Source organism: Nothobranchius furzeri, chromosome 10 (genome assembly GCF_043380555.1).
Source record: "Nothobranchius furzeri strain GRZ-AD chromosome 10, NfurGRZ-RIMD1, whole genome shotgun sequence".
NCBI classification, from domain to species: domain Eukaryota; kingdom Metazoa; phylum Chordata; class Actinopteri; order Cyprinodontiformes; family Nothobranchiidae; genus Nothobranchius; species Nothobranchius furzeri.
In genome coordinates, this window is record NC_091750.1 from 45128881 (window position 1) to 45145679 (window position 16799).

Below are 16799 nucleotides of genomic sequence, written 5' to 3' on the forward strand. Positions count from 1 at the left end.
CTGAATTATCGGACTGGGAAGATTCACTGAGAGCGCGTTTTCTTCTCTTTCAGATGCTGTATGTTTTTTTTAAACAATACTGTGTCCTCCTTTACAGCACAACACCTCCATGAGCAGAATTACTCCTCCTGCTTCTCGTGGACGCACACAGACAGAGTTTCAAAGTCACATAGATAATGTGGAGGCTGCAGATGCAATGTCTATCCAAGTAAAGGCTTTCTCTTTGAGTGTGCTTAGGATGACTGTTGGGCGCTCTCAGCTCATCTATCATAAAAATTCAATAACTGGCCTGTTCTGCCTCATGTGTCATAATGGGGACATTGAGACTCAGGATGGAGCATTACAAAGTAGTCCAAAGAAACTGGATGTTCTCAGCACTTTCCTCACAGTACCATATCCATGCTATATACAAAGCCAAAGTGGATGTTCCCCTTCCTAGCTAAAAACATGAACTAAAATCATATGCTGCTAACAAAGAAACAGTGAATGCAGACTGAGTGCCCATTTTGACACGGAGAAAGAGTCAGATCTTGTGTCACAGAGCAGAATTTGTCACTACACAGGAAGCCAGGAAACCTCCACTGCTGGAATCATGTAAAAGTAATATATATTTGCTTTGTGCAGTTGAGTTCTTGTGACTTTTAAAAATTTCCGACAGAGAACCTGACAAGTTCAGGCAGCAAAATGAAAGCTTCCTCCTCCTCCTGTCTCAGTCCCCATTCTCCTGCAGTTTCAAACATAATATTCTTTATCTTTGTTCTTTTTGCCCTTTGTGATGGCCTTGGCCACAGAGGCAGTCGCTGTGCTTTTGTCTTTGACCACTGCGCCGTTGCCCTCCGCAGTGGAGCTGTTGGCGTAACTGTGGCTCTGGTCTGCCGGGTAGGAGCCCTCGTCCCGGTTCCGGTACTTGTACATGGCATAGAGGAGGATAAGGATGCAGAGAGCAGCAGCAGCCACGATGCCAACCACCATTCCTGTGGTGCTACTGGACTCCCTGATCACCTCCACGGCACCGGGCTGGTTCTTATCATCGGAGGCGGTGGGGTTGGCTGTGGGCACATGGGGAAAATTGGGGGGGTAAGTTAGTCCTGGCGTGTTTCGGGAGGATGGGGGGGCAGGAGGCAGAAGCACCTGGTCACGGTTGTGTTTTTTGCCTGCGGGAATGTGGAGCTGGTCAGGGTTGGTGGTGGGAACAAAAGGAGGTAGGGGGCGGGGTTTATGGACTCCACCCTCACCAGCAGCGGGAGGTGGAGGAAGGACTGTCCTGTCAGTGACCATGGGGGAGTTATTATTGTGAAAGTCCTCATCGTCAGATTCCGTCATCTCCCCTGAGCCGAAGGCCGAGACTTCCACAGGGTCACCGCAGTCCTCCTGGTCCGGGGGGCAGGAAGGGTGAGGAGGGAGGATCAAGGACTCTCTGGTGGTTTCAAGAGGGGAGAGGAGGGTGGGAGGAGGAGGGATGACGGGATAATGGGTGGCGATGGATGGGGGCTCAAGGGAATCCACTGTTATTATAGGCAACACTAATTCACCTCCTAGAAAGGAAAGAAAAGAGGTAAGGGATCCTAAATTAGAATGAGCAATGATGCAGAATATTCCTGTGGTGTCATTTTGCTGCATCATCATCCTAAAAGTATGATACTGACATAAGTGGGAGCCTGAAACAGAAATCTTCAATAACACAAAGATAAAAGGCTACAGGAAAAACACGAAAAGCTTAAATTCAGACAAAAATGTACACAGAGCCATGAAAGGCTGCAGATGAATGCAGAGCGAATAAAAGAGAAGTAAATAAAAGAGCCAGCCATGAACAGCGCTCGTGCACATGTGGGTGGAGGTTCACGTCCTGCCTGGGACTGACTCTTAGCCGTGAGTCTGTTGGTCAGGAAAAGCTTTCATGCCAGCTTCTGATCTAAGCCTCACAATTCATGTGATTTAGTCAGAATTTAGATCCACCATTGTGCAAATTGTTTATTTAACCTTCCTCTATATTTTGTTTTTAGCAGTTCAAAGTATCTCAGATATTTTATCAAAGTCTTCAGCATTTCTCTTTAGCCTTTTGTTTATTTCATACTTTCTGTCTGTTCCTCGAACAGAACCATGAAATCATTAATATGGAACTTTAAAAAGGGTCAAGGCCAACCAAACAGAACCATCTAAGAGTCAAGTTATTCAAAATCATCCATTAACGACTTGAAACCAGACCTGATTAATCTAAAGTTTGATAGGTTTTCTGCTATTATCTCTTTGTTGAAGCACTAGAAGCCTTTTATATGTCATGTCTTCGTATTTAACTTCCGTTAAAAACAGGAAAGAGTGCTCAAAGATCTCAAATGTGGTCCTTTACCATAAATGTCTCTTATATGGTTCATCTCTCAAATTTAGGGGCCTTTTCTGCCAGAATGACTCAAATGTTAAATAAATAAATGAATAAGTAAACAGTTGCTTTTTGAACTGAAAATGAGAGACAAATTAGAAACCTTAACCCTCCCACTGTCTTTATAGGAGATCCCGCAAGGAAAGTTGACCATTGAGCAGGATTGATGGTTCATCCCTTGAGGTCCACGTGGCAGGGGTGAGGTGGAGCTCTCTCCTCACCCCTGCCACATGGACCCAAGGGATAAACTCTGCTCAATGGTCAACTTTCCTCGCGGGGTCACACCCATTACGACAGTGGGAGGGTTAATAGAACGACAGATTAAATTCATTTTATCAGATTAGGAAAATAAATAAGAGAACATAGAAACAAAAAATACAGAAATAATAATGAGTCAAGATTTCGGCACAGCACTAAGCCACTTGGTGAATGCACACACACACACACACACACACACACACACACACACACACACACACACACACACACACACACACACACACACACACACACCCTTATGGATTCTCTTTCATCTTGATTTCAGTCACACGCTGCAGTCAACACCCAGCTTTCCTGATAAGGTCATATTATTAACGGAGACAACCATAATAAGGTCAAACTCATTCATAAGCTCCTGAGTCTGTCCTAAAGACCACTCTGTATAGCTCCAGCCAAACTGATGAGCTGAATGACCAAACTCAGAATGAAACAATAATTTCATTATCAAATAAGAAATTCAAATTACTCATTAACTATCCACACCTGTACTCCAGGTTTTTACTCCAAAGGGAACCCACCTGTTCCTGGTTCACACTCTTCCAGATCCTCATCATCACTTGGGCACTCAGCTGATGCCACCAAAATATCATCAGAGCTCTGAGGCTGAAAGAAAATTGAGAATGTGTTGTTTTTCCTCAGTAAATGAATAATTAACACATTTTCCTATCCAGCATCTGTGTTTTTGAAGTGTGTTTATTTTTCTGCTGACTGTTCTATTTAAGGACTGTTGTGTTTTTGCTTGCAGCCACTTTAGACAGAACAAGAGCGAATGTAGCTGCTTTTATCCTGCTGGCCCTGTGGCTGTTTTCATGCACTCATGTACACAAACAAACTAACACACATTACTGAGAAATTACCTGCAAGCTAAATACCACTTTTGTGCTTTTATTTTATTCTATATGATTATTTTAAACACAATTAGGACCACAATTCACAGAATGGGCTGGATAATAAAACAAGAAAAACTTTAACATTTAACGTGAGACAGCCCTGAAGTTGTGTAGGTTTTATATAAAACCAGGAAAAATTGGGTCATACATAAAACCCATCATGAAAAAATACTAATATTTCTTCATCAGGTCTTTAGCCTTATGCTGGTGTATTGGAACTATAATAAATGATAATATAAGAAAAAAATCCCAGAAATTCGGAGATTAATCTGATGTATTTAGGAGATTATACAGATTACAGATATTCTCTAGTGTTGGAAAAACAGCAAGACGAAAAGTCATATTTTCCATGATTAAATGAATTGATTTAAAAGAATAAAAATCCATTGATTTTGCAAGAAAAATTCCCAAATTTACAGCAGAAAAATCTTTAATAATTCATCATTAAACTTTGAATTTTAACTCAGACTGATAATTGACATATGTATTAGTTTTTACTAATTTGTGACTTAATGCGTTGGAATAAATGTCACAAATTTGCACAACAGAAAACACATTTGAAAAACATGTACTGTAGCTGTGGTATTTTCTGCTATTTTAACAAAGCGTGCATCCATTATCCACGTTATTTTTACAATTGATATTGTTGTTAATTTATTGTAATGGAGGAACCGATGCTCGTTGTTCCTAAATATCTCAGCCTTGGTCAAGTTTAGAGAGGAGCCGAGAGGTCAGATATCTGATTTTCTCACTGGTTTCAAGCTGTTCTTTCATTTGAGTTTGAAAGATCATGAAACGGTTCACCCTTTGTACTTTCTGGTAACTTTTGAAGCGCAAAGCTCTTTCTCAGACTTCTAGCTATAGCTATGTTTGAATTATGTTGTGTTTGCACAGACACAGAGGCATTATGTCTGTTGTATGCATCACAAACAAGAAAGATAATCTTAAATTGATATTTCCTAATCATATCAACTTTTTATAACATTAAATCAATAATACCCATTTTGAAGTTCAGTCAAATTATGTCTACTGGTGACAAATGTCTAAATTAGGCCAATGGTTGCAAATATAAAACATAAAAAGAATTTCCAAAGCCCAGTAATTCATCAATTCTCCAACCTTTGAGATGCTCTCCCTCATGCTGGTTGACCTGGGCCTGCGGGTGGTGGTCGTAGCCATGGTGGTCGTGGTCTCCATGATGGTGGTAGACATATCGGAAACGGCCAATGGTGTGGCGGAGGTGGTGTCGGTGGCCAACACCGAGAGTGAGTCTCCAACCAGGCGCAGGTTCCCCTCCACCTGAACACTGGGGTCATTGTCGGCTGCCAGTTTAAGAACCTGAAGGCCGTTGTAGTAGAGTCCTGAAATCTGACCCTGGAAGGGCCGACCTTTGTCATAACCGCCAATTTTAATGGCTGCCTGGCTGTTAAAGATGGTCAACTGTCTCCCTAAAGTTACGCAGAGACACAGAAAAGAAAAAGTGGAGAAATGGAAAGAATAGTAAAATAGACATGGACAAGCCATATGGGAGATGTTTTTCATAGGAAGACAAATTTTAAGTATTATATAAATTAGCGGTACAGATTTTTTATGTTACATTCAGAAGGAACGCAAGTTTAGTCGTTTTATTTTACACTTACAGCTGGGGGGGGGGGGGGTCAAAGCTATTTAGATGTGTATTTAGTTCATTTAAGACATTTTGAGGTTGTTAGCAACAGGTCTCAGGATTAGAAAAGTCTACAGATCTTTTACCTTAGCTATAGCATAAAATTAAACCCTCCTTGCTATATTCAGACTTTGTAAAGCTGACCCAATGCTCTGACTAACTAGTCACTTGTTCCTCCACCGTCCAAGTGTTTTACGATCTGAGAAAAGTCAACAGCACCACTGATAGCAGCCTCACAGATAAACACTTTAAAAGCCCTGAACTGGGGCAAACTAACAAAAATACCTGTAAGCTGCTTTGTAGCTAATTAGCCTATTCATTAATTAGTTTTTATCACTAAGTAGTCAATGGGGAGGCTAAAAGTCAGACCCATCTGCATTTTTCATGTACTTTAGTATGTCAAAACATGTAAAGATAAAAAAAAAAAACAATCTGTCCATGGGTCTCATATTGTCACAAAAAAAAAAAAAAAGAAAAAAAAAGAAGAATGAGAGTCTATGGAGCGATAAAAGTTATTTTCAGATCCTGTTTGATATGTGCCACGAATTTCACATATGATGTCTGAGAATTTTAAAGACACCTTTTGAGGCCTAGAATGCCTTTATTTTCGACAGGCAGCAAAATTTATTTTAGGTTTTTTATGAAAACACAAAATGGACTACAACAGCTTGTCTCATCAAATTTACATCATCAAACCAAACATGGAGAAGAAGAAAAATGATTGAGTTTAGCGAGCTTCCTATCCTTCCTCAAAGATGACAGAAGGAGCATTAACCGTTGAGAAAATCATGATAAATCTGACCATGCAGTAAGTAGCACCTATGCTGGGGAGAAGAGATTCTGCTGTGACGTCATATATGAGACTTATGATTTGTAGTCTTTTAATTAGAATTTTTTTCCAGGAAATAAATCTGAAATTAAGTGACAGACATAGTTGAAATGTACATAATTATTTTTCGTTTACATTGAAGTACAACACATGACTCAGGGTGTAAGGCAAAGCGGATCAGAAAATAACTTTTATAGCCTCGTTAACTTAGTCTTTTGTTTTTTTTTGGTCAAGGGACACATGAACTGACCAGAAGGAGAAGAGACTTAGGCTGGGAATATGTTTGCTTTTTAACCTAGCGTTTATGCGATCACATACTTGATCATATTGACCCTTTGCACGTGACGTCACGCCACTCATGGGACTGCCCCGTTCGCCATGATGGACGGCAAAAAGACCGTTTACACATGTTGAAACTCCGGTGAAGCTAGTCATAACAAGCCCGTTTGTAGCCTTTTATCGCTTTTATTTAGTTGGTTTCATAGTAAAATGGTAACAACTTGCTATGTGGCTGGCTGCACTAACAGACAGGATGTAAAGTCAACTTGTTTTGTTTTTTCTTTCAGATAACGTTGATCAAGACTGAGGACGGAGATGATCTGCAGCAATCAATCGCATGGACTAGCAGCCCTCAGGTTTACAGCGAACGTGTTTTTACCGGTTAAGATTAACGTTTATTTATTTCATGACGAAGACAGGGACAGGGACGGGACAAATGTGATGCGTTCTTCTTCTGATGGATATTTCACCATGGAGGACACCCGGTGCCGCGGTACCGTCCACTGTAGTGAAATGCAAGACAATTAATTACAATATTGCTCCAGTGTATGATTACGTGTGTTAAAATGACATTATTTCGTACAAGCGTCGCCGTTAAGAGAGATCTTGTCTCATCCCGGTGTGAGAGCAGCAGCTGAACATGCGGTGACTCCACCAGCAACAAAAACTAGTAGGGATCCGGACATTTTTAAAATCAGCTTTGGTGTAAAGTGAAACGCTGTTTATAACATAATGTTATAAATCCAATCGGGTGAATTCAGGCAAAGTAGGCAGCTTGTGTACATTAGTGAACAGCTGCAGAGACAACTTAAGCTAACGTTCGTAAGCTAGTTAATAACTCTTGACTTTTGTAAATGCCGCTCTCTATGAGCCCCATCTAGGTGCGCTACTTCTTCTGATAACTGAACATGGGCTTGAACTAGGAGAGGGAACGCTAAAGATTGCAAAAACTATTACAGGCTCTACTTTTCCCTTTGTTTAGTACTCGTGTCGCTCACTGTTTACATGCTTTTGCTGTCCAGTATGGCGGACCCACGTGATTAGGTGACGTAGGTGCAACGGGTCAGTACTTGTTGCTGCATGGAGTACTGGAGGATTCCACTAGGGGGGACAGTACAGTAACTCAGACTAAATAGAGGGCCGAATTTGTAGGGTACAAATAACACAAACATAACAGCAATAGAAGTATAATGTACCAGTGGTCAAATTCTCACCTACAAATGACCAGAAATTAACTTTAATTTGCAGACCCAAAAACACCATCTGTCTGGCCCAGAAAAAAGAACTCTGCTCCAGTCCTGAGATATAACTTTCTCAGTCAAGGTCTCATGCAGCCGAAAGTTACGGCTTATGTTACAGACGACATCAGGGCCGTTTCTCAGTACTCTAGCATGCTAGTACGTTCTTGTGTACTGGACAATAATGTTCTTGGCAAGTACACCAGAAAGTCAAGAGTACGGCAGGACAAGGACTCCATTGCGTCATGGCAACAAGCGCTGCTTGTTTCTAGCTACGGGTAAATGACCTGACATAAAAATAAAGTAACCCTAACACTGATAAAATATCAGCATTTCCCACTGTTCAAAAAATAAAAAAAATTATTTTCATCAAAACAGAGCCACTCCGCTTTTATTTTGAAAGTGGGTTAGCTAATTAGAATTTTGAGGGATCGTGAAAAGTAAACCCCAAATATACACAGCAGATTTTACAGATTATACAAAATTATTTACAATAACTGACAAATTAATATTTCTTTATTAGTGTTTCTGATATAAAACTGTACTGTTATTAGCTTTCTCCTCTGATGTTTGGAGTATAATGGTTGCGATGTAATGCATTATGGGAAATTTTGCTGTCCCAAGTCCGCAGAAGGACGCATTATTGCACCCTCGATACGTTGGACTGAGCAAGAACACATCTGGGAACTGTGAGCGAACTTGCCATGATGAATACTTAGGATTGGAACAGTCCTTGGACCATTACTGATGACATTTCATAAGGACTGAGTACACAAGTACAGACAAGTATGCATATTGAGAAACGGACCAGCAGTTAGTTAATTTTGAGATCACCACAGAAAAATAGACAGCAGTAGTATATCGTAGATAGTAAGACCGCTAAAGCAGAGATGACATGATGGCACGTACGTTCCGCTTGTTTTGTCAACTCCCTCTAGTGGTTACTCATATATTACAGCTTGCAAAAGCATCGCTTTGATTTTAGAGGATGCACAAAAACACTCTAACAAGAGGAAGTTATGGCCATGATAAACACGCTTATTTGTAATTAAAAGCAGGTATGTTCCAGCCTTTAGGTGCCCTATAGCATTTAATCATTATGTAGCAAAAAAGCTAACTATGCTGTTAGCGAAGGAGCTAGGCTAAATAGCTACTTACTAGGCTTACAAAGTGAATAAGCTAGATTTTGCCTAGCTTATTTGCTAATTATCAAACACTGAAGAACTGTATTTTACAAGCTTGTTTGGGTTTTTAGTAGTTATAAAAACAGAGTAGAATGAGACCCTGGCGTAACATAAATAAATAGGTCACAAAAAAGAAAAGTTAGAAAAAAATTCACTGTTCTGACGACAACAAAAAGTTAGGGTTTAAAATGTTTTGTTATTATGAAAGTAGTATTTTAAACAAGTTAGTTTAGTTATTAAAATGTCACACAGCAATTTTTTATGCTAAGTTATTACACACAATATCTATTTACACACAGTAGTTGGGAAGAGTAAATGGGTGTTAGACAAGGGTTAAAAGCTTTTTAAGTTTAGTTTTAAACTTTAAGGTGCAGCATCTTCACAAGGTGCAAGGGTGACATAACTTAGCTTAAAATTGAAAAGATCTTAAAGCAGTCGTGTGGCTGTGAAAAATCACTGCCAACAGAAATACCAATTTATATGGAAACATGTAAAACATGTATCAGACTAATGTGACCCACTTGTGTTCTGGCACTGCACCTCTTAAGGGGAAAGGTTATTTTCTAGTTATTTCAAGGTTTAATTAACTAATTAATTAATATTTTTACCTTTATCGAGTATCCACTCGTCAACTACCCGACCAAGTCTGTACGGGATTCTTTGCCTGGCTATAGCCAGTCGTTCATTATCATAGTGTCCTTCAGAGAATTTGGAGAAACAGATTAAAGGTTAAAGTCTGCAAGCTGAAAAGTCACATGGTTAGAAACAAGGTTATAAGCTAACAGGGTTAACAAGTTAGCAATTTTCATTCAGGAACATTTGCTTTGTTACCTAGTTATTACTAATAACAGCCTTTATAAGGTAATTAGAGTCATGTTTAGGCTATTTATAATTTCCTACACTAGTTAGTGTTAGTCAACTTTTAAGTTACGTCATAGTAAATATCAATAAAAGAACAGCAATTTTATGCAAACAGAGGCTAATTATCAGTAGACACAAGAAACACATGAATCACTTCCAAAGACATTCAGGTAAATCCTTTCATTTAACAAACACATAGAAAAATCATTTTTACACTGAATGCACAATTATTCCAGCTGATTATCCTTTTTTCTCCGGGGTGCAGGTGTGTGTGCACGGGTATCGGACATGTTTTAGAATTACAAAAACAATTCCCAGCTTCTTTTCTTTTTCCTTATGTAAATTGATATAGGAGAAAGATAAAATTCCAAGTAACGAGCATTTGGAGCCTTTATGGTTGTGTTGTCTTTCAGAAACTGCGAGAAGCTGGACAGAGGTGTCAGTTTGGTTACATTTTTATAGCAGCCGCCTCTGAATCGCTAATCAAAGAGGCGTCATGTTTGAGACAAGTACACCAACCTTCAATGGGATTTATATCAGGTGAAGAAAGTGGGAAGGCATAGTTCATAATTCATCATACTCCTCTCTGTCTAGCACTTGAGTACTTGGATGGATGTGGTTACGCTTAAAGAGCATGGGCTATTTCTCTCATCACTACCACATCAGAAAAGATCTTCCAGCAGCTAACATCAGGTTCACCCCATCTTCTACCTGAGGAGGCCTAAGTAGCTGACCCTTAATGATTGCAGCTCCCCTTCACCTTTGTGCTCCCTGATTTTGAATCGATGCCCTGAGTCCATTAGTGATTCAGAGACAGGTGTATCCATCTGCTCCATAAACACTCACTCCCACTTCATCTGTCCATGCAACCGATAAAAAATCTGTCTGAGGTGCTCACTAGGCTGCACGCCGTGGTGGTCAGCTTCAGCTCTCTTCTGCAAAAACCGCTGGGTTAAAAACGACCCAATTTTAACCACTGGGTGAAGTTGCATCAAACACTGGGTCGTTTTCACACCTTCAACCCCACTCCTGGGTTGAACTGGGTTTCAACCAATATTGGATCGAACTAATTCAAAATTTGACCCAATGGCTTCAACCCAGCAGTTGGGTTATGAAAACAGCCCAGTATTTTTTAGAGTGTAGCTCTCACAATGTCTCCAAGGAACTCCACACCTAAGTCTGCTCGACAATCCCTGCAAGAAGAAGTTCTTGATGACGGCAGCTTCTTGTAAAATTTTAATCACATCTTTTGAAATAAAATGGCCCTTTCTTCTTGTCAAGGTGAATTTTGAACACTGACACTAGCTTTGAAGCAGCCCAATAACTGTGCACACTTCTGTCACCCAAGGCGACAAGGATTATCTAAGGATTATCATCCTGGATAATCATTTAATTTCAGACAACAATCAACTTTATTATTTTTTGGGGGTTGTGAAAAAATCCAAACAGAAATAATGATAATATCAAAAATGTCACTCTTCAAATAATTGTGCATGAAGTGTTAATGAAGTGCATGGTTTAGTGCAGGCTCATGAAATGGAGCCCCTGAGATCAGATCAGTCTGTTAATAAAAATGTCTTACAAAACAAATTATAAACAAACAAGCAAACATTGAGAAAAACAACATTGCTGCCATGAGCTCATCTAGTTTCCTGCAATGGATGAAGGGTCAGTCAGCTGTAACATGAAAACCGCATTTCAGCTTTTAAACAAGATGGAAAACAAAGCATAAAAAACACAAGTGAGGCATTAAAACAGCTCTTTATTAAACACATGCAAAAATAAACAAACAAGGAGAAATGTGCATCAAAAGAATAAAAATCTCCCTGGATAATAGGAAAACATTATTAATTCCAACATGGATGGATGATATAATTTATCATTAGAGACAAAGCTACAATTTTTTTTTATTGTCAAGAAATACTTAGCTTCCTTGTCTGTTGAACGTTCATATGAAAGCATATAATTGATTAAATTGATTTGAAAAAAATCAGTTCAGCCTTGTGACTAGATAGTGTGGGAAGTTATATGAGATGTGTGAAAATACGCCTCGTGAATATTCACATTAAAACGTTTCACACAAAATCTAAATGTTTTTTTTTAAGTGAGGGTTTGACATTGTAAATTTGTGTTTGAATAACAAAGATTAGTGCTAATCAGATCGATAGGCTAATAGTTAGTCAGAGTAAAGCCAATTACAAAAATATGTCCATCAGAGATGTGTGCAAATGCGTTTTAAACCCATTTACCTTGTTGACAGTCAACAATGCTACAGCTAGCTTTCTGCTAATTTCCACTGTAAATAATCCTAATATTCAATATAAACAGTTATGTGATGCAAAAATTCAAGTTTTTTTCAAAACAACTGAAACTATTATTTTTGAGAAACAGAGAGATTCAGGGAGTAATCCACTTTAACTGGTTGTTAGCTCCTCAGTTTAGTCAGAACTAATTCTTATTTCTCCAAGCTGAGGCACTTCAAAGAACAAACTACAACAAAATTTCATACTTTTCAGTATTCTTCCACGAAAGCAGGTTGAATCGCTTTGTGGTTCTCTCAAAGGAGAGCAAGCCGTCGGTGTTCTGAATTTTCTGGTTTAGCACACAACCCTGCAGGTCCAAAGCAGACCAACCATGTTTTATTTATACGTGTCATTTACAGCGTGTGACACCCACTCGCGCTGCATTTACCTGTTGGAATGTTTAAAAATCCCTGATTACTGAGTGGAAGCTGAAAACGGGCACACACACATGCTCGTGTGTGTGTGTGTGTGTGTGTGTGTGTGTGTGTGTGTGTGTGTGTGTGTGTGTGTGAGCGCTTGTGCTGAAAGCACCAGCTGGAGGCAGAGAGGAGACGGTTTCTTCTCATTATACCCGTTCACACCTGCTCTGGATGATGTTAATTAGCTGATTGGCTCAGAGCAGGTTAAAGGAGACTGTTGTCGTTACATTAATGTTTATTTTATTTTAGAACATGTATTTTATGTCTTTGTGTGTGGGTCTGTTTTCAGTATGTGTTTGATTCCAGCTGATTTCCTTTGTTCTTGTAAACGTGTGATTTGATGCTTTTCACCAGACAACATTTAGGTCTATATATAAACAATCATGAAGATAATTATATTAATGTAATATTTTTTACACGGTTAACATTTTATGCTAAATCTTAGTTAATTAGGTCTGGTTGCTTATCCAGAGTTGGTATAATTAGATAAGTTTGATAATCTACTGAAACATCTTTTCCAGATCTCAAAAATCCCAATATTCTTCCTAAAAAAATGTGATGAAAAAAAATGAGTTGACACACGAGATCTAAGATGAGCCACAGAGCAGAAACGTAATTCTGATGGACAGATATATCTGCAGCGGTGCAATGCTAACTAAAGCAGCCATCAAGAGCCTCACCTGGTGGGTACCGCTCTATGACAGGATGGTTGTCCACCTGGAGAGTGGCGTTTCCACCACTGCGTGTAAAGCGCACAACATGGTACTTGCCATCATTTACAATGACGGCAGGCTCATCGATGCTGATGTCATCCGTTCCAACGTTGAAAATGACGCCAACCTTCCCTTGATCCTTCAGGAGAAATTAAATTAATGTGAGAAATCAAACAAATTCAGAAGTCTGTCATTTCCTCATTTTAAACACTTCTCCATGAACTTTTGTTTAGAATCAGCTTCGTTGCATCTTTGATTTTAAACGTTGTTCCTGCAAATCAAATGAGCCTGGAGTGCTTTTGGATGCATGATGAAACTTGAGGTGTTTGACGGAGCACGGAAAGAGGGATGTGTGTGTGTGTGTGTGTAGGATGCAGCCATGTTTTGCTGCACAGATTGCAACCAGTCGAATATCTTTCACCAGCTCACAGCTATGACTGGGAGAAATGAGAAAGACCCTGACAGCAGTCATTTGGTTTATTTTCAAATACTCACAAATACAAGCATTAGCAAGATTTCTATAGAAACTATATGATCTGACAAATAAAACAATGGAATACAACATTCTGAGTCAGCTTTACTTGGTTTTGTAAAAAGAGCTGATGGACTGTGGGAGGCAGGAATGGAAACTCGTGAATAAGCTCAGCCTTTTTTCTCTTTGAGAGAGGAAGCCAATTTTCACCAGAATGAAAGAAGAATCAAATGTTAGCCAAAAAATAATAAAAAAGAGGTTCCCACAGGCATATCTTGGTTTTTCTCTGACGCGTGACCAAGATAAATGGCTCTGGTCCCGTCAGGAACTTCCACTCTGATCACAGTAATGCCAAAACTGATCCTATTTAACAACATCTCACAGTTTCAAATAAAGAAATGGCATCGTCGGTAGAGGTGGAAATCGTGTTCAAGCAGAAAAAAACCAACACGTCCTTATTGTCACGGACGATATACTGTGTTCATCCTGTAGGGTCTGGTGCAAGTTCTCCTCCACAGTCCACTCAGGTTTCCTGATCCTAAACACTTCTGACAGAATCCTGCTGTTTGCCTTTTGGTTAGACAACGTCTCTTTCTTTTACCCAACTCTAACCAAACAACCTCCCTTAAAGGTCACAGCTGCACAGGCTAGCCTTTGGCTGGCACTATTAAGAAACATTGGAAACAAAAGGCGTGAGGTGCTTATTAGCTCCAGGAGACTTACCATACTGAAGTCTTTCTAAATGCAAGGCATGGTCACACACACACACACACACACACACGCACGCACGCACGCACGCACGCACGCACACACACACACACACACACACACACACTCACGCACGCACGCACGCATGCACGCACGCACACACACACACTCACACACGCACGCACGCATGCACGCACGCACGCACGCACGCACGCACACACACACACTCACGCACGCACGCACGCATGCACGCACGCACACACACACACACTCACGCACACACACACACACACACACTCACGCACGCACGCACGCATGCACACACACAGAGGTCATAACTGTTTTGAAATTACAAATAATATTAAAAGTCAGTGTAAAGAGATCAGCACAGGCCTGTTTTTCAGTCTCATCCATCCACAGAGGGCCGGTGATGCGCTCACACTCAAATGTAAAGTAACATGTTGCACACTAATAGGCTGTTAAATCCCATGCCTGCACCATTTGTGTCTCTGCTGTTTACTATCAGGAACAAACAGTCTGCAGATTCTTCTCTAAACAGCAGCTGGCTGTGTCATATCACACCTCCAACCAGAGAATGGAGAGTAAATAAACACTGAAATTAGAAATGAGAACCCGTAAATAGAATGCTCCTGCATGACAGATGAAGTTTACAATATTGACTTGCCTTGCAGCCATTTTGTTGATAATTTGCAGGCTGAGCTTGACCTTTATGTCATACGCTCAATGCATCATTTAATATAAATGATTATACATTACTGACTGAGAGGCTAACACACAACTCTAAACATGCAGATGGACTGTATTGTCTCAACAACAGCCTAGTATTTATTGTCTCTGGGGCACTGGCCGATAGCGTCCCAGCTGTAGGAAATAACTAGCGTGCTAAAAAGTACTGGATCTCCTTTCCCTTCTCACTCCATCATGATTCCACTATAAGAGTTCTCGGAAATTTCTGGGATGGGTAAAAGTGACTGGGAAATATGACTGCTTGGTCCCCTCAGCTGTTGTGTCTCCATACAAAATCAACCCTTTCAGCACTTTGCTCAGACTTCAGCATGTCGCCACTGCTTTGGCAGTGAGTGATGTCACTGATCAGACCAAAAGGTGTAAACTGACATTAACCCACTGGAGTCAATCCACGCGCCGGCGCGTGGTGGCGCACTGGTCGCATTACTCCAGTTATAATGCAACCTTGAAGCCACTTAGTGTCATGATTGCAGCTTGATTTGAAAAAGGGGGCTTAAAACTAAATAAACGTTGTGATTTCACATGTTTTTCCAAGTAAATGTAAAACATGTAAGATAAATAATTCATGCCAAGGTAAAGGTGCTTTTGCGCATTCCATCTGTGGCAAATGCAGAGCAAAATCCTGCCAACGGAGATCTCTGTTGGCTCCGTCGGCTCTCTCGCTGCTTTTCACCATGAGCTGGGTCACGGGAGTCGGGAAGAAAAACAAAACCAAGCTCCTCCTATAGGCTGGGATACCAACCAGATCACCCAGTCACAAAATCACTCATAATTTGTTCACCCAATCACAAAATCATGCGTTAATAGTTGCCAGGTGCAAGCAGGAACCGATGCTGCTTCCAGGTGGACAAAGCTCTGTGAATTACAGCCTTTTGGGGGGATTTTCACCCTTTTCTAGGTGTTGGAAGTTTAGAAACTGCGATTTTAAAGCAGTATGAACTGCTCATTGTCTTTTCTTTCTATTCTGTTTCACCAACTCTTCCAGTTTTAATATTGTTGTTTTCTTTTAGTGGTGTTTGCTGATGTCATTTCCTACTGAGTTACAACCAATCAGCATGAGTTAACCACAAGTCCCAGTCAGCGACTTCACCGGGCCATTCCAAGGACCTACCGCTGTTCAAGTACTCTGTTGGTTCCTGAAATGGCCTGGAAAATGTTCCATTTGAGCCAGCCTGGTGAAATGGAGACACTCGTATATGCCGTGAAGACCCGGTGAAATTACCCCAAAAGTTCTGATAGTGGAAACGGACCTAATTGGTTGCTACTGAAAAATGGTAAACATGTCTTAGAACTTTGGCCTTAACCTGAAATTATGTTTAAAATAATTCCAGGAGTCTTTGGAATTAAAGTAAGTACAGAAGAGCCAAGTTTTCCAGAGACCTTCAGCATCATATTAATAATAGAACTTGACAGACAGGCTAGCGGTCAGGGGCGTGTCTGAGGCTAGCTGGACTTCATTGTGATTTGTATGATGGCTGATTTAGGATGCTACAGCTACAGCTGGATATTCAAACCCACAAAGCAAATGAAACCCTTAGTGTCCAACATCTCCATGAAGCTGCTGCTAATTAGAGTCAGTGTTACAGTACCTTGGTTGAGATGATTAGAGCGTAAGGCCTTGCTGTTAAGAACACCTAAGTCACATGTTCTACTAAAGCATGCTGGGAATGCCCATTATCACCTTTTCACATATATAATTAACAATAGTTACACTATCTCCTGAGTTATGACCCTCACAATTAGTGTTTGCTGGTATTCTGCTTCCTTTTAAGAGGCTATGTACTGTATTTTCCGGAGTATAAGTCGCACCAGC

The 16799-nt window shown here is 40.3% G+C and overlaps 1 protein-coding gene across 6 annotated transcripts in view; it reads right to left on the minus strand.

Annotated features, from left to right (window-relative positions):
• Positions 1-539: 539 nt before the first annotated feature.
• nrxn2a (neurexin 2a) overlaps positions 540-16799 on the minus strand; it is a 143027-nt gene continuing 126767 nt past the window's right edge. For 4 of the 6 annotated variants that reach the window (XM_015960739.3, XM_015960738.3, XM_015960737.3 and 1 more), the window contains 5 exons: positions 13006-13177; positions 9351-9440; positions 4666-4994; positions 3175-3259; positions 540-1535 (listed from right to left, as the gene is read on the minus strand). In XM_015960739.3, the coding sequence (XP_015816225.1) occupies positions 733-1535; positions 3175-3259; positions 4666-4994; positions 9351-9440; positions 13006-13177 (1479 nt within the window). In that variant the 3' untranslated portion in view covers positions 540-732. The remainder of the gene's footprint in view (positions 1536-3174; positions 3260-4665; positions 4995-9350; positions 9441-13005; positions 13178-16799) is intronic. The other 2 variants (XM_015960742.3, XM_015960741.3) reach the window with 1 other exon arrangement.